This window comes from Cantharellus anzutake (genome assembly GCF_015039405.1).
Source record: "Cantharellus anzutake strain C23 chromosome Unknown EI90scaffold_58, whole genome shotgun sequence".
In the NCBI taxonomy this organism is placed as follows: Eukaryota; Fungi; Basidiomycota; class Agaricomycetes; order Cantharellales; family Hydnaceae; genus Cantharellus; species Cantharellus anzutake.
The window spans coordinates 236,029-256,412 of record NW_024067008.1 but is presented as its reverse complement, the minus strand read 5'-3'; the positions used below and the strand labels follow the sequence as shown (position 1 = coordinate 256,412).

The 20,384-nt window shown below is 49.6% G+C and overlaps 3 protein-coding genes across 3 annotated transcripts; all 3 read right to left on the bottom strand.

The window, feature by feature from the left end:
• Positions 1 to 1,675: 1,675 nt before the first annotated feature.
• EI90DRAFT_3019412 (Six-hairpin glycosidase-like protein) lies at positions 1,676 to 5,029 on the bottom strand (the record flags this gene model as incomplete). Its single annotated transcript, XM_039057359.1, has 13 exons — positions 1,676 to 1,854; positions 2,025 to 2,170; positions 2,199 to 2,209; positions 2,290 to 2,626; positions 2,686 to 3,088; positions 3,145 to 3,248; positions 3,306 to 3,433; positions 3,492 to 3,605; positions 3,667 to 3,735; positions 3,796 to 3,936; positions 4,187 to 4,339; positions 4,388 to 4,585; positions 4,643 to 5,029. The coding sequence occupies 13 exons, from the start codon at positions 5,027 to 5,029 to the stop codon at positions 1,676 to 1,678; spliced, it is 2,370 nt and encodes a 789-aa protein (XP_038911821.1).
• A 146-nt stretch (positions 5,030 to 5,175) lies between these two features.
• EI90DRAFT_3019411 (uncharacterized protein) lies at positions 5,176 to 6,093 on the bottom strand (the record flags this gene model as incomplete). Its single annotated transcript, XM_039057358.1, has 4 exons — positions 5,176 to 5,365; positions 5,578 to 5,691; positions 5,756 to 5,792; positions 5,904 to 6,093. The coding sequence occupies 4 exons, from the start codon at positions 6,091 to 6,093 to the stop codon at positions 5,176 to 5,178; spliced, it is 531 nt and encodes a 176-aa protein (XP_038911820.1).
• Positions 6,094 to 6,873: 780 nt separating this feature from the next.
• Positions 6,874 to 11,077, bottom strand: EI90DRAFT_3146788 (Six-hairpin glycosidase-like protein; the record flags this gene model as incomplete). Its single annotated transcript, XM_039065457.1, has 13 exons — positions 6,874 to 6,975; positions 7,446 to 7,701; positions 7,788 to 8,126; positions 8,202 to 8,565; positions 8,636 to 8,739; positions 8,821 to 8,948; positions 9,117 to 9,230; positions 9,365 to 9,433; positions 9,686 to 9,826; positions 9,919 to 10,194; positions 10,318 to 10,497; positions 10,629 to 10,767; positions 10,983 to 11,077. 13 exons carry the CDS (start codon positions 11,075 to 11,077, stop codon positions 6,874 to 6,876), a joined length of 2,307 nt encoding a protein of 768 aa, XP_038911819.1.
• Between the last annotated feature and the right edge of the window lie 9,307 nt (positions 11,078 to 20,384).

Here is a 20,384-nt window from a genome sequence, read left to right as displayed (position 1 = left end):
AAAGATACATTACAAGTGGCGAAAGTGCCAAAGATGATCCGTGGAGCTCAGAGGTTGCGGAGCTTATGGAGGTTATGGAGGCAGGGTTGAAAGTCCAAGGAATATTGGCAATGGTGTTTACGTAGTATGAGGTCACCAATGCAATGGACTAAAGCCGAGGTGGAGTCAAAGTCTGAGGCAGGAACTATGATGGAGTCTTGGAGCGAAGGTACAAGCAGTGTCTGAGTATGGGGTATGGGACAGCAGCGAAAGGTCGTAACTTGGTGGAGGGTCGGCAGAAGAGGGTCAGAGGGAAGAGAGAGGAGAGAGGAAAGGGGTGAGGAGTGGAGGAGAGGAAAGGTGTCAGGTCCGAAGGTGAGTGTCAGAGCAGATGGGAGAAGGGTAGGTGAGTGATGGAAGGGTGGAGGTGTTGTGAGGAGAAGTAGGAGGAGGAGTGAGAGGAGTGATGTTTGGTCCGAGATGAGTATCGGAGCAAACAGAGATAGGGTAGGAGAAGGACAGGAGGGTGGAGGTGGCATGAGGGGTGAGGGGTGGTGTGGTGTCAGGACCGAAGGTGAATATTGGAATGGACAGTGGTAGGGTAGGACTCCAGAGGTGGTGAAGATGGAGGTCCGGGAGTCGGTTCAGGATCGAGTATGTACGGATATGACAAAGGTGGAGAGCTACTTGAGGTTGGCATGGTTAAGTGGTACACATGGCCACTTTTTTATGTCCAGGTTTGCTATGCTTCCTAATTTTCGCATCCATTTGGCCTCAAATTTGGTACACAAGTAACCCTAACAACTATGTACATACACACCAAATTTCATTATCAAATGTGAAGAAATGAGAGAAATTTGTGGTAATGTATCATTGAGTGGGCAATCTCATTGGGGGATGAAAAACTGTAGTAAGCCAGAGAAATGATAATTGGAACAACAATGCATTGTGAGGTGGATGGTATTGTGGTGTGAGTTGCATTGTAGTGGAATGAGCCGGAATTGTATTGTCATATCGTCAGAATGGGAAAAAAGGACCCTAGGTTACAGAGGACCCTGTGCACAGAGTGGGGCCTAAATTTACAGGACCCGCTACAGAGTAGCGGGAATTGCTGACCTGCCTCAAATGACCATGTTCAAGCTTCAAAAGGATGCAGCTTGGTGAGTAATGCAGCAATACTTGGGACTGCCATTGGACTGTTTCAGCCTCCCTTGGATCGAGGATGACTTCCACAACTTTGCCATGAGTGCCATTCACAACATATCTGTGTTTTACCATGACCTTTCCGCTGATCGCAAAGTAAACAATATCGGGGAGCTTGGTACCGTTGAGGACAGCCCGGCTTTTATAGCTTGCTCTGGCCAAAGACCTTCACCACTGACTTTTCTCAATGCAGACCTAGATTGCGGAATGGATGATATTGTCCCAGTATTTTTCGTAATTCCTAGCATGATTCAACTCATATTTCATTTCACGTTATCGCTGATTCCCCACAAATTATCTCTTTTCGTGACTTTGATTTGACAGTTCCTCTGTTCATTCAACAGCTGCGCGAGAAAATGTCAGACTCATGATTAGCAGTACAGTAGCATGTGATCCGCAAGCAAGGTCGTGGTTGCGAAGCAACCTTTCTAGTTTCGCTTCACTATGGGTTCGGGCGAAATACAACATCAACTCGACACGGGGGCTTTTGTAACTACATAGATGTTCTGTTAGATGCGTGTACATCTGGGAGCGGAGGATTAATGAAGGAACCATCGGGCCAGTCGGGCCAAATGAAAATTGCGGTGTTCGTGGATGCGATGGCCCCATCGAATATGATACCTCTTTCCCCAAACAGGCGATTCAAGACGCTGTCCTTCAAACACGGGAGGGCTAAGGATAAGATCGCAGTGAGTCGTGGTCGTTTTCGTGGGCGCGATCCGTATGGCAGGGCATCTCGGTGAGTCGAGAATCGTCCCGAATTTGGATAAGAACCAGAGAACTTATCAACGAAAGAATGTGAGCGGAAATCCGATTATCTCGCCTACGATTGGATGACTCACCAACACCATTTGTCCAGCCGAAGCCTACTTGGACCGTATATTCGCCTCCGCTGCCGGCAACATCGATGTGAAACACATTGGTTTTTTCAAACATATTGCCATCGTTACCAGCCGAGTTGGTGGCTTCCAAGTCCTCGGGAGGTAGCCTAGTTAAAAGGCCAGGGATTGATCCACCAGTTGAGTACCTGTGGTTGGAATAAACAATGCGATCAACAAAAAGATCTGGTGATGATTAAGCCGATGATACTTGCCATGAACAGAATACACTCGAGATGAATCTGTTGGCCAGTTCCCTGCTAAGAGCGCTTGCCCAAGTCTCGCCTATAGCTGCGGTACCCCCGTTGATGACCGTTGTCCCACTGAGAACCCTTGCCTCATTCTCGCCGATATAATAATCAATCTCATTTATATCGCCACTGGCGTAGCCTCCATCAGCATACGGTTGACGCGGTAATTCGGATTCGCTGAAACCGAGTTGATTGGGAGGAACAAGGGAATAGGTAGTAACGGTGTCCGAAAGAGGGGTCAGAAGAGTGGTCGTTATGTTTGATGGCAGAGATCGTAGTGCTTCGAAGGTGACAAACTGGTGAGGTGGCCAGGCACTGCACACAATATCCCGTTAATCACGTTGGGCCAAAAGTCAGAACGAAAACCAACTAACTTCGGTGCATCCCACTGTTGTCCGTTGACGAAGAAGCTAGAAGGTAACGTCCCGTTATATCTGGCCATCACGAGTCTCACACCACTGAAAGCTTGCTTGGCAACTTTCTCGCTGGAGAGAACATCGTAAGGAATGATCCCATCCCAGTATGGCCAAAAAGTCGCAGGCGTGAAGACTGTCCCTCGAGCATTTGAAGTGAGGTTGAAGTCATAAAAGGCTACGCGATCCGCGTCCCAGAAGAGATCGAGTATAGCATCTCTGATCACACTGGCTACTGCGCGATGGTGCACCGCACGCTGCCGGTCATTAGGTTGTTGAGCATGGGGGAGGTCACGGGATAAGCACTGGTCTTTAGAGGAATCACGAAGTTCGTATAGGTCGGCGAGGAGCATTCTATACTTGTCTATAAGAACCTCGTGTTATCTACAGAGGTAACCCTCGCACACAAGAAATGCTCACAGAGAACACTGTTTAAGTCGACGGGCATTGTACTCCGTACGTTCAGCGTGCGGAACGCTGGCATTGTATCATCAATGCTTCCTAGCATCGGCTGCCGAAGCCAGCTATTTTGGTTTGGTGTTAAAACCACATTGCCCTCGCATGGAATTATCGGGCTTTACCGGGAAGCAAAATCCCACCCGCTTTCCGTCGCGCTCGCAATCTCCGCATATAAATCCGCTTTCTTCTGCTCGCTAAATGGTACTAATATATCAGGTCCATTCGCGGCATGGAAATCTTGGATGAAGCCCTTTAGTGGAAGGTGTTCCAGCTTGTATGTGTGGTTAGTTTAAGCGAATGATACCCACCTCGGGACGAGGAGCAGTGCTTTCAGCAGCGAAGTGCGCAACCTCCCAGGTACGATTTGTGTACGGTGAAGTGACATTGATTGTCCGGTTAGTATACCACCATGCCAGCTCGACCTCGGATACAGAACTGAGTCAGTTGAATAAAGCTACGATTAGATTGATTTCGTCAGCATACTTCAGCGAGGGGAAGCGCGCGGTCGAGTATGGCTGTATCATTCGTTGCACTGACATACGCATGGACCATCTACAAGCACTATTGTTAGAGCAAGGCACAGTCCTGGAGTTCGAACATATGATTATATACCCGCATGAACATGGGTGGTTGGCTCCGATTTAAATAGTATGTTCGCCCGCCATTCGGGATGAATCCTATTTTTTCGATCATGTCCATAAAATTTTGCAGCATGGAATTGACGATCGAATAGTATTCCGATTGAAGGAGTCCCTGTGTAATGAGAGTCAGGTATCAGCACCATAACTAAACTCGATCGCTTGCTTCGATTATCCAATACGAGTCCCAGTAATATTGCTCTAGCAAGGCTCCATCAGATCTTTCGTTTGCTCTCCCTTCTGCTGTCGGCCCCGGACTTGCCTCTAAATCGACCGCCAGGAACAACAAAGGTATGATTCATAGGAATATAGGTGCCTTCGCAATTGACTCCATCACATATCTCGCCCTGCTTAGAACATCTCACGAGTTGGCTCCAATATCCATGGACAATGTGAGCCCACCCGAGCATAAGAGGGTCATGAATTCTAGTAGGCGAGAGGAAAGAAGGAGTGGAGTTATCAAGGGATGGGTCGATAACACATGGGGATATTTCTTCTAGCTCGAGTCCTTCGCTTTTCTAGAAAGACTGTTAGGGGGAATATAGGAGTTCGGACGAGAGATTTACAAAATTGGTATTGACAAAGTCTATTAATCGTTGATAGGTCGTCGTAAGCATAGGATTGGCTGGATCACCACCAGAAACGCCTCCTTCGAAAATAGAATGGAAGTACTCGAGCGTTTCATTGGTGGAGGTGACCGTCGGCTTGTCCACGAACGTCTTAGAGTCATTGTAAAGCCCCGCTAGGTTAATCGCTTGTAATATCTAGCCATTGACATAGACATTCATTCGACACCAAGACGGGGCAGGAAACGAACGCACCGGAGACCCCGGACAAAATATTTCGCTACGACACCAAGTTTGATTTTGTGCTATTGGTGGCTGCAACACTAACGGCGCATCCAACGGGTAAGGAGAATTTGGCACACACGTGGGAATGGTGGGCGCCTGAGGCCAACTCGTCGCTACTGTTCTGTCCAGAGAACTACGCGAATCCGTCATAGCTGTTGTCCAGGTATCCCGCTCAACGCGTAGATCCACAATGCTCGACACCCCCTTCCCGAGGCGAGTCTCCAGTAATTCAAACATGCTTGTCCACCACCGCCGAAGATTGTGCAATGCCTTCACCGGGTCGGCCACATTGCCGGTCTGCAAGCAAATAGACAGTGCTATAGCACTGAAGAGGATGAACATATAGCTTGGAGTCATGAAGGGATAGGATTTAGTGGACCAAGAGAGAAGGCGCTAGCGGCCACTTGCTGCCCTTCAGCCTATAGGTATAAGGGGACTTTTCAGCCAACAAATGTATTGTAACCAAGCACGGGATCCGGGCTCGGAAGCTGAAGGGACGCGTGTCAAATTGCGCGCTTCGGGTCAGATGCCATTGCTTGGAGTGCTTTCCTGCCCGTGTTGTTGCGCTGCGAGCCGATTGTCCGGTTGATTCCAGACATTTGGCCTGGCGCAGCGTGCCCACAGAACGTGCTGATGTGACAGCCGCCCGAGGTCTCCGTCTTGCCCGCTGACAATGTCCGTTCGTCACCAAGACTGTAAAACTGTTTTCAGTAGTTTCTACATTGAACTATCAAGATACAGAAGGAGGCTAGCATGGGTTAGCCCTACGTCAGCGTGGAGATGGCGTTGATAGCTCAGGGTGCCAGACGCATGCATGATGCGAAACATACTCTCACTTATTGAAGTACACTTAAGCTGGCTTCTCCCAAGAATTAGCTATATGACGCTACACACCAATAACGCACCTTGTATTGATGATCTCCTCAGTTGTACTGTCGTTCAATCTCAGTGTAAGAACCGCGTATCCTGTTGGAATGCGAGTTACATGTGTGGACCAAACTGGAATATCGGAGAATATTCTATGGGTGACTAAGCGCCTGCATCAGCGCTGCCCATAGAAAACCCCCAGAATCAGACTCGTACCCAGCCGTCTCCGCTACGTGGACGCGCAAAATCTCGACTAAGTGGTTGTTATATTACAATTCAGTTATAAAGTCACGTTCAAGTACAAAAGTGTATTACAATATAAAAGTCACATGCGACGGACATAAACACAAGTCCGATCACCTACTCCGGAAACCAACTCGCGACACTTCGCTCCGACGACTGGTGCAAAATGGCAGTGGCAGTACCACTCGGCAATTGCCGAGTTCGACACGACAGAAAGAGATTGCGGACACGTGAAGTTCCCACGAAAACATAAGTCGCACAATGGATCTTTTGGTGTTAACCCATGCGGTCTTGTACCCAACCCAACCCATAGCACTTGGGGAGCACCTTGAGGGCTGTGAAATTAACATCTGGGCATGGGCGGAAAATCAACCCTTATATATTACTTTGATCCTAAGATACAATTCATGCTCAGTAGTATAGGTGGCACAGCGTGAGCTAGCTATATAACCTTTTTTGGCTGTGTATGTTCGATTCTCAGCCGGTAAACCTTTGTTTTTTCTCATTCCTTGCTCTTTAGTGTGCACAAATTTTACAACTATTCCACAGGAGAACACAAAAAAGTTGTACCAAGTGAGAATCGAACATACGCAGCCAAAAAAGGTTATATAGCTAGCTCACGCTGTGCCACCTATACTACTGAGCATGAATTGTATCTTAGGATCAAAGTAATATATAAGGGTTGATTTTCCGCCCATGCCCAGGTGTTAATTTCACAGCCCTCAAGGTGCTCCCCAAGTGCTATGGGTTGGGTTGGGTACAAGACCGCATGGGTTAACACCAAAAGATCCATTGTGCGACTTATGTTTTCGTGGGAACTTCACGTGTCCGCAATCTCTTTCTGTCGTGAAGTGTCGCGAGTTGGTTTCCGGAGTAGGTGATCGGACTTGTGTTTATGTCCGTCGCATGTGACTTTTATATTGTAATACACTTTTGTACTTGAACGTGACTTTATAACTGAATTGTAATATAACAACCACTTAGTCGAGATTTTGCGCGTCCACGTAGCGGAGACGGCTGGGTACGAGTCTGCCCCAGAATACATATTATTGCAGCGTATAAATATATGGGCGCTGGGCCGCCATATGTATTCAGTTACAGTTACATACTTCCCTTTCCTCTACATTACTTCCGGACTGCGGGCGGGCTCGAACCCATCCGTCTCCGCTGCTTCGTGGACGCGCGGATGTGAACTTCTTAACCCCGTTACATGTGACTCAGCGGTTTAAAATGAATGCATCCATGCATCCACCACCATGTTCTAAGTAGTTGGTGTGGCCAAGTATGTGGATCCCTCGGAGTGTCGCATTTTTCTCAGAGTGTAACTGCAACATTACTTCGATATGATTTTAATTGTCAAACAGCGGGGACAACCGTGGTCTATCCCCGTGCGAAGGACAAGAAGCAAAGAGAAACAAGAAAAAGCAAACCATGCTTCATACACCATGCATATTTCGTCTTAATACTGATCATCAAAAGCAAGGTGAACTCTTCTTCCACTTGCTAATGCTTTCTCCACAGAGGATCGCCTACCATCCTCATCCCTTCAAATGGCGCGTATGGTTTCGAAAAATGATTACTCCTCGTAGAATTTGTAGGTGTAATCCGGATAGCAGGGCAATGAGGCCTGTCGATGATCTTCCCGTACTTCGACGCAAAGTACAGCGCTAGCCAAGAGGGGGGGCGTAAGAGGATATTGAGCGATCAACCGTACGGGAGTAAAACGCGACATACCGACACCATTGGTCCACCCAAATCCTACCTGTACGGTATACTCTCCACCACCGCCCGCAACATCAATATCAAACATGCTAGTCTTCTCGAACATATGTCCCATACTCCCAATCGAATTCGTCGCATTCAACTCCTGAGGAGGAAGTTGATCCAAAAGACCAGGAATTGATCCACCCGTCGAGTACCTTTATAAACACACAACGAGAACAAAAAGGTCAGTGCCAAACAATTTGAAAAATGGACCAAGAAAGAGAAAGTGCAAGGCACTCACCAAGAACAAAAGACGCTCGATATGTACCGATTCGCCAATTCCCTGCTAAGCGCACTAGCCCAATCCTCCTTCGTCGTTGCATTCCCACCATTAACCACAGTAGTCCCGTTTGTACCCCCACCACGCGCGACAGCGACCTCATTGATATCCCCACTCGCATATCCACCCCTATCGAGAGGTTGAAGTGGAAGTTCGCTCTCAGTGAATCCTAATTGGCCCTTCGGAATGAGTGAGAACGACGAAACGTTCGCTGACAATGGTGTCAACGGTTTGCTGGTAATACTCTTCGGTAGAGACTTGAGTGCTTCAAATATAATGAACTGATGAGGTGGCCATGCACTACCAATCAAACAGTACAAACACGAAGGTAAAATTGAGAAAAGAGGGGAAAGAAATTAAATCAAAGGAACTCACTTAGGCGCATCCCACTGCAATCCATTGACCAAAAAACTAGCCGGGAACGTCCCATTATACCTGCTCAGAACCAACCTAACACTCCCAAACGCTTCCTTAGCCTTATCCTCGCTCTCAAGTACCTCTTTCGGTATGATTCCATTCCAGAAAGGCCAAAACGCAGCAGGCGTAAACACCGTCCCTCTCGCATTGGACGTCATATTAAAATCGTAAAAAGCTAATTTCTTTGGATCCCAGAATAGATCTAGGATGGCCTGTTTGAGGTTCGAGGCAATGTGACGGTGATGACAGGCTCGCTGATGGTCTGCAGCTCCCGCATTCTTTCGAAGGTCGTAGAGATCCGCAAGTAATAGACGATATTTGTCTAATTCATCTCATCAGCCTTGTGTCCCTCTCGAGCTCAATAAAGCAAAAGAGGAAATAAAAAGACTCACAAAGAGCGCTATTCAAATCAACAGGAATAGTCTTCCTCACGTTCAACGTCCTCAACGCAGGAGTCGTATTGGTAGTATTCCCAAGCAAAGGCTGTTGAATCCATCTGACAACGACGACGACGGCAACAGAGACAGAAATATCAGCATTTCTTCCTGAAAGCAGGCGGATCCACCATAAAACATACCTAGACGAATAGTCATGCCCACTCTCAGCCCCGCTAGCCAACTCAGCATACAAATCGGCTTTCTGGCTCTCATTATACGGAACCACCAAATCAGGCCCATTCGCAGCCAAGTAGTCCTGCAAGAACCCCTATAATACACCAAAAAAAGGAACACCAACGGATTAGTCAGTTAAGAGTGCTTCTCTTGCCGACCACATCACCATACTCGCTCCCACCCAAGGGCAGTGGCCAGTGACGAGTGGGTGAAATATAAGTTGGGAAGTGGAGAGAGGAGAAAAGAAGAGTGTTGCACATGCCTCAGGCCTAGGCGCGCTGTTCACAACCGCGTACCTCGCAACATCCCACGTCTTCCTGGTATATGGAGACCTAACGCTAATCGTCCGATTCTTCTCCCACCACGCCAATTCCACCTAAAAACATGCCCCCCACCCCCCAAATCCCAAATTCCATTTCCGATGATTGCCCAGATAGGGTGCGGAAGTATTCGAAGGGACGTGCATCGAATGAGCCATGGCATAAACAAGGAATGAAGAAGGAAGCACACCTCAGCGAGGGGAATAGCTCTATTCAAAATCCACACATCCCCCGTAGCGTTCACGTACGCCCAAAGCATCTACAATGTGTTGTCCCCAAAATGACAGGGAAGAAAAAAGAGTGAGTAAATAAATAAACCAATTGATGAGTCATATCGATCAGGCACGTCAAGCAAATCCAAAGGTGAGATCTCGATCTCAGCGGTTCGTCGCCACATTAACATCGCTTCGATCGATAAGGGCTCCTCGCTCCCCTTGTCGTCACCACTTCCAGGGACGGGGGAGAGAAGAAAGGAGCAGGCCGACCAAGATACGCAAAAAACGACACACACCTTCATAAACATAGGAGGCTGACTCCTATTCAAATAATACTTCCGCCCTCCATTCGGTATGAACCCAATCATCTCCAACTCATCCATAAAGTTCTGCAACGTCGAGTTCACGATAGAATAGTGCTCCGATTGGAGGAGGCCCTGTATCATGCCGTATAGTGAAGCGAAAGTGAGCGATAGGAGGGGAAGGAAAGGGGGTCGGGAGAGAAAAGGAAAAAGGCACACAAACACACCTCAACGATCCAATACGAATCCCAATAATACTGCTCCCTAAACCTACCCCCGGGGACGACGAACGTATGATTAAGCGGTATCAACGTGCTCTCGCACCCTGCTGCACCTCCAGTACATAGCTTAGACGGATCGGTCCCCCTCACGAGCGCACCCCAATACGAATGAACTACTCCCGACCACCCCAATACCAACGGGTCAGGGATCCTAAGAGGAGATAAAAAAGAAGGTGTGGTGTTTTGCTGTGAAAGCGGGATGAGCTCGAGACCTTCTCCTTGCTGTCAGGTCAGTTGGCAGGCACACACACATGCATGCATGCATGCGCGCACATGTAAGCGTTCGTAGCGTAAGTGCAGGGGGTGAGTATTAGAATTGAGCTGGGGATATACGGGGAAACGCACGAAATCAGCATCCACGAAATTGACCAACTCCCCATACGTCACGTTCGGATTGGGACTGGGTCCCACACCGACAATACCGTAAAAATCGTCAAGCGTCCGATTGGAAGGAAGCCTTGTAGGCTTGTCCACGAACGTCTTCGAATCAGAGTACAACTGTGCAATGTTGATCGTTTGAAGAAGCTATCAAATCGCCAAATCGCCAATTCCGTGTTTATGGAAGTGGCGCAATCAAGAAAGAAGGGTGTTCCGTAAATAATGAATCAGCAAACAGAACCACTATTCCCGGAGATGGAAGAAAAATGAGAACTTACTTCTCCATTACAAAAAATCTCACTTGGGCACCAAGCCTGTTTCGGAGCTTGAGGACCGATATTAGGGATTCTTGCATTTAAAGGACTCGAAGGGCTAGGGACGCTCGTTTGGACCGTCGTTGCTGTCGTCGTGGTTGTACTAGAACCAGGATCGCGAGGGAAGAAAGCATCACGCTTTGCATAGGGAGGGCGGCGGCGTTGGGGTTGTTGGTTTGCGAGGGGCGGACTGGGAGTGGGAGAGAAAGTGGGAGCGCTGCTAGGTTCCGTATTTTGAAGCTGGCTGCCGTTATCAACGTAAAAGTTGTTGAATGTGGATCTGAATACATCCTTCACAAAGTTGCAACCTAGGCCCACAAAGGAAGAAGGCGAAGAATGGGTACTACTAGGTGGAAGGAGACGGCGAGGGGACGGCGACTGTGCTGGTGGGAAGGAAGCTGAAGAAGCGCCATGTACGAAGATTAAAAGGTTTAATGCCGTAAAGAGGAGAAGACGTTGATGAGACGTGATATTCTTCTTGAAATCCATCACTTTCGTTCGCAAGGACGTTGGAATCTGCAGCTCTCTGCAGGTAGCAAGTGTAGTAAGTAATCAGAACAGCTCAGGAAGCTTAGAAACTCAAAGAACTTGAGCCTTGAGAAGCATCAGCGCCGCAGGAAAGAAAGGAATGGGTTACAACTAGACACTTACCCCCCTTTCACCCCAGTAGGATATCGTAGCTGCGGGGAGACACGTTGCGGATCAAGAAGGAGCAAGCGGGAACAAGCCCAAACCAACAAGTCGCAAAATACGAGAGTGTGGCTAACGAAAGGGTGCCGGCTAAGTCTCTGAGAAGTCTGACTTGCTCAGACTAATACCCCATTGGGATCGACCCACTTCTTCCCTTTATACATGAGCATCGCGCGCCATGTGGTGCACCGGTAATGAGTTCCAGTGTCTATTCGCTGATGTGCAAGTCGCAAAAACAAGGTCACGCATCCATGACCCGCCAACACATAAAAGAGCATATGGCAGCACTGAACGTGGAAGATAGATCTTGGGGCCCATTGTTAGCAGGTGACTAGGTCTTACCAGTCGTAGCGCTAAGCGTGAGTGGCAACCGTAAATATACTGGTTGGGATCTCCATTCCCCGCAATATTGGCCCTGGCGACAATTGGTAAAAACCTGGAAATTAGGTGAACCATGTCGGAATGATCGAGACTGAATATGGAAACCGCCCGTGCTTGAAGCAATCACGAATTCTCAAGTCCTGCGTTAGATGTGGTTGAGAGAGCTGACGCAACGTTCCGCCATGCTCCCGATCTTACGCCGCGCCGTCTCTGTGAGACCTGATAATCGATGTAGGACCGTTTTCCAGTCGGTCGTCACGGTCTTAAATCATATCTGCTTTGCGATGATCTTTCGTTTCCGACCTCGGCCGGACATCAATTTCACAAACTCAGGCGCGGTACAAAACACAGAAGAAACTTCCCTCCTGTCTTGCGGACATTAGATGAATATGTGGCATTCTATTAAAATGATACAAACTTCGCGTTGAGATCATAGTTCTAAATCGTTAATACAGCGAGTTCGTGTTCAACATCAGACTCCTTCCCAGACTCGTACCCAGCCGTCTCTGCTACGTGGACGCGCAAAATCTCGACTAAGTTGTTGTATTAGAATTCAGTTGTAAAGTCACGTTCAAGAACAAAAAGTGTATTACAATACAGAAGTCACATGCGACGGACATAAACACAAGTCCGATCACCTACTCCGGAAACCAACTCGCGACACTTCGCTCCGATGACTGGTGCAAAATGGCAGTGGCAGTACCACTCGGCAATTGCCGAGTTCGACACGACAGAAAGAGATTGCGGACACGTGAAGTTCCCACGAAAACATAAGTCGCACAATGGATCTTTTGGTGTTAACCCATGCGGTCTTGTACCCAACCCAACCCATAGCGCTTGGGGAGCACCTTGAGGGCTGTGAAATTAACACCTGGGCATGGGCGGAAAATCAACCCTTATATATTACTTTGATCCTAAAATATAGTTCATGCTCAGATGTATAGGTGGCACAGCGTGAGTTGACGATATAACCTTTTTGGCTGTGTATGTTCGATTCTCACTTGGTACAACTTTTTTGTGTTCTCCTGTGGAATAGTTGTAAAATTTGTGCACACTAAAGAGCAAGGAATGAGAAAAAACAAAGTTTTACCAGCTGAGAATCGAACATACACAGCCAAAAAAGATTATATCCCTAGCTCACACTGTGCCACCTATACTACTGAGCATGAACTCTATTTTAGGATCAAAGTAATATATAAGGGTTGATTTTCTGCCCATGCCCAGGTGTTAATTTCACAGCCCTCAAGGTGCTCCCCAAGCGCTATGGGTTGGGTTCATTGTGTGACTTATGTTTTCGTGGGAACTTCACGTGTCCACAATCTCTTTCTGTCGTGTCGAACTCGGCAATTGCCGAGTGGTACTGCCACTGCCATTTTGCACCTGTCATCGGAGCGAAGTGTCACGAGTTGGTTTCCGGAGTAGGTGATCGGACTTGTGTTTATGTCCGTCGCATGTGACTTCTGTATTGTAATACACTTTTTGTTCTTGAACGTGACTTTACAACTGAATTCTAATACAACAACTTAGTCGAGATTTTGCGCATCCACGTAGCGGAGATGGCTGGGTACGAGTCTGACTCCTTCCCAGTTGCTCACATGATTTCTCCGAGGTTTAGCTGCAACTTACGGTGCCTCCAAAATCTGTCGAGTGACTGGTACAACTTGCAACACATGATGTTCCCACACTAAGTTGTAATGAGTTGTACATAGGTTGTGGAATATAATTTTTAGTATTTATGCATGCGGTCATTGCACCCAACCCAACCCATGGAGACTAAGGGAGCACATCCAGGGTTGTGAAGTCAATATCCGGGTGTGCACGAAGTTTAACAGTTTATATATTACTTGGTTACCAGTCACTTGTTTGTGCCTGGTGGCATAAGTGGTACAGCATTAGCTGAGGCTATGCAGTTTTTTTAAGTGGCACATGTTTGATTCTCACTTAGGAAAACTTTTTTTTTCATACCCTCCACTCCTTAGTGTACAGAAAACACCATTTCACACAATTATTCCATGGGAGGGCCCAAAAAAAGTTTTCCTAAGTGAGAATCAAACATGTGCCACTTAAAAAAACTGCATAGCCTCAGCTAATGCTGTACCACTTTATGCCACTGGGCACAAACAAGTGACTGGTAACCAAGTAATATATAAACTGTTAAACTTCGTGCACACCCGGATATTGACTTCACAACCCTGGATGTGCTCCCTTAGTCTCCACAGGTTGGGTTGGGTGCAATGACTGCATGTGTCATATCCATCCCTGGCCATCGACTTCCGGTCCCTCCGATTCCTCCGTTCCAACTCCGCTCCTCCCTCACTAACCTCGGAGCCCCCGTATTCCGCAATCCTCTCGGCACCCCTTGATGGTCACCACCCCCTCATTTCAATTTATTACCTACGCCTCCCTAAGTACGGAGCCCCGAAGACTTCCGGACAGCTCTGACGTCCGCTAGCGCACCCCCACCTCCGCTGGGCAATACACTCGCCTGCCCTGCAGAGCCCACCTTCGGGCCTATCCCTCCTTTCCGTTTCTGGGTTATCGCCTGCCTTCCCGCTAACCCCGCGAACCGACTCGTCGGTAATATTCAGTCGGCTAATGTTAAACCCCGTTAGCTCCACTCCGTTCGGCTCCACCAATTGCGGACCCGTCTCCACTGTAACCATATATATATCCCACTTGTACATAGGTTACACCCCAGTAGTAAAATCAACTAGAGTTACCCCCCTAGGTTCTAATTGCCAGTCAGTAAGTTAGGGCATGGACATGTCACTAGGCACAGCGCTCTTGGCAGAAGTCGCTGAGGCCGAAGCCCTCCGCTACGGAGACATTCCTTCGTCTCAAATCTGGTCTCTGACAGTATTTTACTACTCCCTGACTAGTACACGTCTTGTATGGCACCAAAAGTCCTTCGCACTCGTTCGCAACTATGCACATTAGTTCCCAACTCCGCTCCACCTTCCCCAGAACCTTCTCAGCCTGGTCCTAGTCGATTGGCGAGAAACCCAGTTGAGTTTCGAAGCTTTTCTAACCTTGAAACCCCTCTCCCATCGACTCCGATCATGCGCCCCGTTAGGAATTGATCACCAGTTGCAGACTCCGACTTCGGAGACACCACGGAACAACCCATAGATCCCGTCCACTTCTTTGGACTCGGTTCCGAGGTCCCCGACTTCGTCAACCCTCCTCCTGCTGATCCTCCCATCCCCACTGTCCCAACCGCCGACGATGCCGAACCCACCTCCAACGTGGCCATTACACAATTGGCCCAAGCCATTGCCAGTCTGGCTCGTCACACCAGACGACGACGACAACGACCATCTTCTGCTCTCCGGACCAAGGTCCGCAAACCTGAACAGTTCGACGGAAAGGATCCCCGAGAACTCCGAGTATTCTTGGTCCAATGCGAGCTCAATTTCCAGGACCGTCCCCTCGCTTTTGCTAGCGACCGTGCTAAAGTCATATTTGCGCAGTCCTACCTCAAGGGAATGGCCCTCGATTGGTTCGAGCCGGACCTGTTATTCGACCAGAATTCCACGCTTCGTCCGCGATGGATGAACGACTATCAAGAGTTCGTTAATGAACTTCAAACTAACTTCGGCCCTCACGATCCTGTGGGCGACGCCGAGGTTCAACTGATGACACTGGACATGAAGGACGGGCACCACATCAATAAATACGTCGTCGAGTTCAATCGACATGCCTCTCAACTTCACGGTTACGGAGAAGCCACGCTTCGTCGTTTCTTCTATAACGGATTGCCAGAACGTATCAAGGATGATATTGCCAGAGTAGGTAAACCCTCTACTCTCTCTGAGCTTCGCACCCTTTCCCAAACTCTCGATGTGCGCTATTGGGAGCGTAAATCGGAAGTTACACGTCACGCGAAACCCTCTTCCTCTAACGTTTTCGACAAGTCCACCGCCGCTTCTCGTTCCGACCCCGTCCCTTCCTCCTCCTCTTTCAACTCCGCTTCCGGTAGTAGGCCTCCGAAGGACAATAAGAAGTCCGAGGCCAGCTCCGCTAAACCGGACCTCTCGTCTAAACTCGGAGACAACGGTAAGCTCACGCCACAAGAGCGTAAGCGTCGTCTCGACGAGAAACTGTGTATGTTCTGCGGTCAGTCTGGCCACATGGTCAAGGACTGTCCCAAGTCTTCTTCTCGCGCGTCTAAGGCCCGTTCGGCCCAGACCGAGGAGCAAGGATCCGCTTCCGCAGAAGCAAAAAATTAGTCCGCACCCCCGTGGACTCCGCACGGACCGGGGGTTGCGATCCTTCCTTCCGTGCGCTCAAAGAAGTGCGTTTAAACGCATCTTCCATTTCCGACTTATCCTCCCTCCACATTCCCATTTCCTTTTCTCTTTCAAATGGTCTATTTTCTCCTTTCAATGTTGACCCTTCGGGCAATGTTCTACCCATTGTAGATAGTGTTGCTGATGTACCACTCTCTCCTCCGCCCCCTCCGACTACTTCCGTAGATCGATCCACCTCTCTCCGCTTCTCTTCTTCTTCTCCTCCTGTTTCTCCTCCGTCCAATAGTAGGACACAAAATAAACTTTTCCGCTCCTATGAGAACGTACCCGCACTCGTAGATTCTGGGTCTTCGGACTGCTTCATCGACGACACCTTCGTAAAAAAGCTGGCCTTGAAGACATACCAGATCAAACCCCTACAACTACGCCTATTCGACGGTAGCACCAACTCAATCATAACCCGTGCTGTTGATATTCCCCTCCGCTTCGCTTCCGGAAACATCACCCCCACGACTTTCTTTGTCACATCGCTGGATGGATCATGTTCCCTAGTCCTAGGACACAACTGGCTTACCCACTACAATCCGTTGATTGACTGGGTCTCAAGCAGTATCACGTTCCGAACTTCCGAACCTACCAAGACAGTTACTCCGAGCTCTCCCCCGTCGTCTCCGGCAACACTGCCGTCGTCCGACATCCAACCATCTGATGTTTCGCCAGCACCTCAGTCACAGGCTGTTACTCCTCCATTACCATCTATCGAGTTCGTCAGCCGTTCCGCATTCGCAAAGGCTTGCCGACTTGAAGGATCGGTATCCTTCAGCCTAACCATCCCTTCCGAGGAAAGCCGCTTGAGGGCTGCCTCATCCCACACCGATTCCGTCGATCTCTCGGCCGTTCCGAAGGAGTATCACAAGTTCGCGGATGTGTTCAGTAAGAGCAAAGCCTCGATGCTGGCACCGCACCGTGAGCACGACCTAAAGATCGACCTTGAGGAAGGCACCTCCCCACCCTTGGGTACCATGTACTCTCTCTCTCCTTCGGAACTCGAGGCCCTCCGGGCGTTCTTAGATGAACACCTGGCCTCCGGTTTCATTTGTCCCGCTACTTCCGCTCACGTGGCACCGGTCCTCTTCATCCGCAAGAAGGACGGATCCCTCCGTCTTTGTGTCGACTTCCGAGGGCTGAACAAGATCACCAAAAAGGATCGCTACCCACTTCCCCGCATCTCCGACCTCCTTGACGCACCTAGCCGTGCCACGGTCTATACCAGACTCGACCTCCGGCATGCTTACCACCTGGTTCGCATTGCAGCAGGCGACGAATGGAAGACTTCCTTCCGCATGCGCTGTCATATCCATACAATCCCGACCTCCGCTCCGGGCTCCCGAAACTCCGAACTCCGACTTCCGGAGCCCTACTCCCCTTCCGTCACCTTCTCCTTGCCGACTCCCAAGAGGTTATCCCACCTCCGGCTCGGACACCACCTTCGGTCCGACTCTGGAACATTCCGGGTCCGACCCCAACCTCGACACCTTCCAGATGAGTACGCAAAACCTATGCTCCCGACTCCGGACCTCCGCTCCGGTATCCCGTTCACGTCTCGTCTCCGGAACCTCCGGTCTTAGCTCCGACCTCGGACTTTGACCCCACCTCCGCTTATACCCATTGTATTGGTTAGCTCATTCCATTTAATTACCTTTGCCAATATTCCGGAGTTTAACCTCCGAGTTCGGACTTTCCGGACTTACTCCGGACCTTGCAACTATTGCATTGTCCATTTCAATTCCGCTATTCTCCCTCATTCCTATTTGGGCTGCTGCTTCCTGTCTATTCAGTCAGCTAGCCATTCCCGACTCCCATCCTCCTTCCTTCCTTCTTGGGCCTTGGCCCTTCATTCCTCCCTTGGGAAACACCATTGAGTCAAACACTTGACCCTCGGTGTTGTTCCTCTTTCCATCTCCCTTTGTCTCCTTTTGTCCTACCCTTGTTCCTTTTGATTCCGGACCCCTCCTTATATACAATGTACCTAGTAACTTGTAACCTCAGTCCGAAATCGACATGAATTCCCCCAAGAGACTTTCCCTCTGCTAGATCCGAAATTAGGGACCCCCAGGACAACCAGCAATGGCACAGCGCTCCGCCTGAGTCGCTGAGGCCGAGGTCCTTCCATGCTAAGTCTCCGATTCCATTCCGGAGTCGTCCAAATCCGCAAGTTCTAACACGCGCTATGGTTCCTATGAGTGGCTTGTCATGCCATTCGGTCTCACGAATGCACCTGCGGCTTTCCAGCGATTTGTCAACACGATCTTTGCCGACCTCTTGGACGTTTCTGTGGTAGTCTACCTAGACGACATCCTTACCTACTCGAAAGACATGGCTTCGCATCAGGAGCATGTCCGAGAAGTTCTTAAGAGACTCCGCAAACACGGCCTATACGCCAATCCGAAGAAATGCGAGTTCCATACGGACACTACGGAATATCTCGGTTACTGCCTCTCTCCTTCCGGACTCACCATGTCCATCGAGAAGGTCAAAGCCGTCCAAGATTGGCCCAAGCCCCGTAAAGTCAAGGATGTCCAATCCTTCCTTGGCTTCGCTAACTTCTATCGGCATTTCATTCACCAATACTCCGACATTGTGGTCCCCTTGACGTGCCTCACGCGTAAAGGAGCCCCCTGGCTATTCTCTGATGATTGCCGCTCTGCTTTCAACACCTTGAAAGAAGCCTTCACCTCCGCTCCTATCCTCACACATTGGCTACCCGACACCCCCCTCATTGTAGAAACCGACGCCTCCGATTACGCGATCTCCGGAATCCTTTCCATTCACTGTGATGACAGAGAGATTCGCCCCGTCGCTTTCCGCTCTAGAACACTCTCGGCGCTGGAGCTCAATTACGACACCCATGACAAGGAACTCCTCGCCATTCATGACGCGTTCCGATCATGGCGTCATTACCTCGAAGGTTCAGGAACCCCAATCGACGTCGTCACCGACCACAAGAACCTCGAGTATTTCTCCACCACCAAACTCTTGACCCAGCGGCAAGCCCGCTGGTCAGAGTTCCTCTCCCAATTCCACATGACAGTCCGATTCCGTCCTGGAAGACTCGGAGTTAAACCAGATGCGTTGACAAGACGCTGGGATGTCTATCCCAAAGAAGGGGATATGGACTACGCTCGTGTCAACCCGCAGAACTTCCGACCGGTCTTCACTTCGGAGCAGCTCACTGCGTCCTTACGAGCTACGTTCCTAGCTGCCACAGTAATCCGAGCAGCCGTACTCGTCGACACAGAGGCTCTTCATCGAGACATCCTAACCTCCCTCTCCTCCGACACCACAATCTCTCCCCATCTCGCTTCCCCCAACCTCCCCAACTCCCGCTGGTCCGTTGATGCCGAAGGCCTCTTAAGGCTGGACAATCGCATTTACGTACCGGATTCTAACGATCTCCGTCTCCGCGTTTTGCAAGACAAACACGACCACCAACTTTCCAGACACTTCGGACAAAACCGGACTCTGGATCTAGTTCGTTGTGATTATACCTGGCCGGGCATCCGTAACTTCGTCAAGAGTTACATATCCTCCTGCACTTCGTGCGCCCGTGCCAAGGTCCCCCGTCACAAGCCTTACGGCTTACTCAAACAACTCCCCATCCCTGAACGTCCTTGGAACTCCATCTCCATGGATTTCATCGAACAGCTACCCTCCTCTTCCGGATTCACTTCCATCTTGGTCGTCGTGGACCGCCTGTCCAAACAGTGCATCTTCATCCCTACCCACGATGCCATCACCTCTCCGGAACTGGCCAAGCTCTTCCTCCTCCATGTATTCTCCAAGCACGGAGTTCCATCCCACGTCACCTCCGACAGGGGTCCGGAGTTTGTCTCTCATTTCTTCCGTTCACTTGGTAAGGCCCTCGACATCCGCCTCCACTTCACCTCCGGTTATCACCCAGAAGGAGATGGTCAGACCGAATGGATGAACCAGACGCTCGAGCAGTACCTGCGCATTTACAGTAACTACCAGCAGGACAATTGGTCCGAACTCCTGCCTCTCGCAGAGTTCGCATACAACAACGCTCCGAATGCCACCACGGGCGTCTCCCCATTCTTTGCCAATGAGGGCTACCATCCGAACATCACCGTTCACCCGGAGCGAGACCTGACATCGGTACACGCCCAAGAGTACTCCGTCGACCTCAACTCCCTCCACCACTTCCTTCGCGAGGAAATGCATCTCGCTCAGATCCGTTACCAGGGCCTGGCAGACTCTCGACGGAGCCCTGCCCCAGCTTTCGAAGTAGGAACCTCGGTCTATGTAAAGGCCAAGTACTTCCGTTCCACTTGACCTTCCAAAAAGCTCTCCGAGAAAAACCTCGGCCCATTCGAGATCA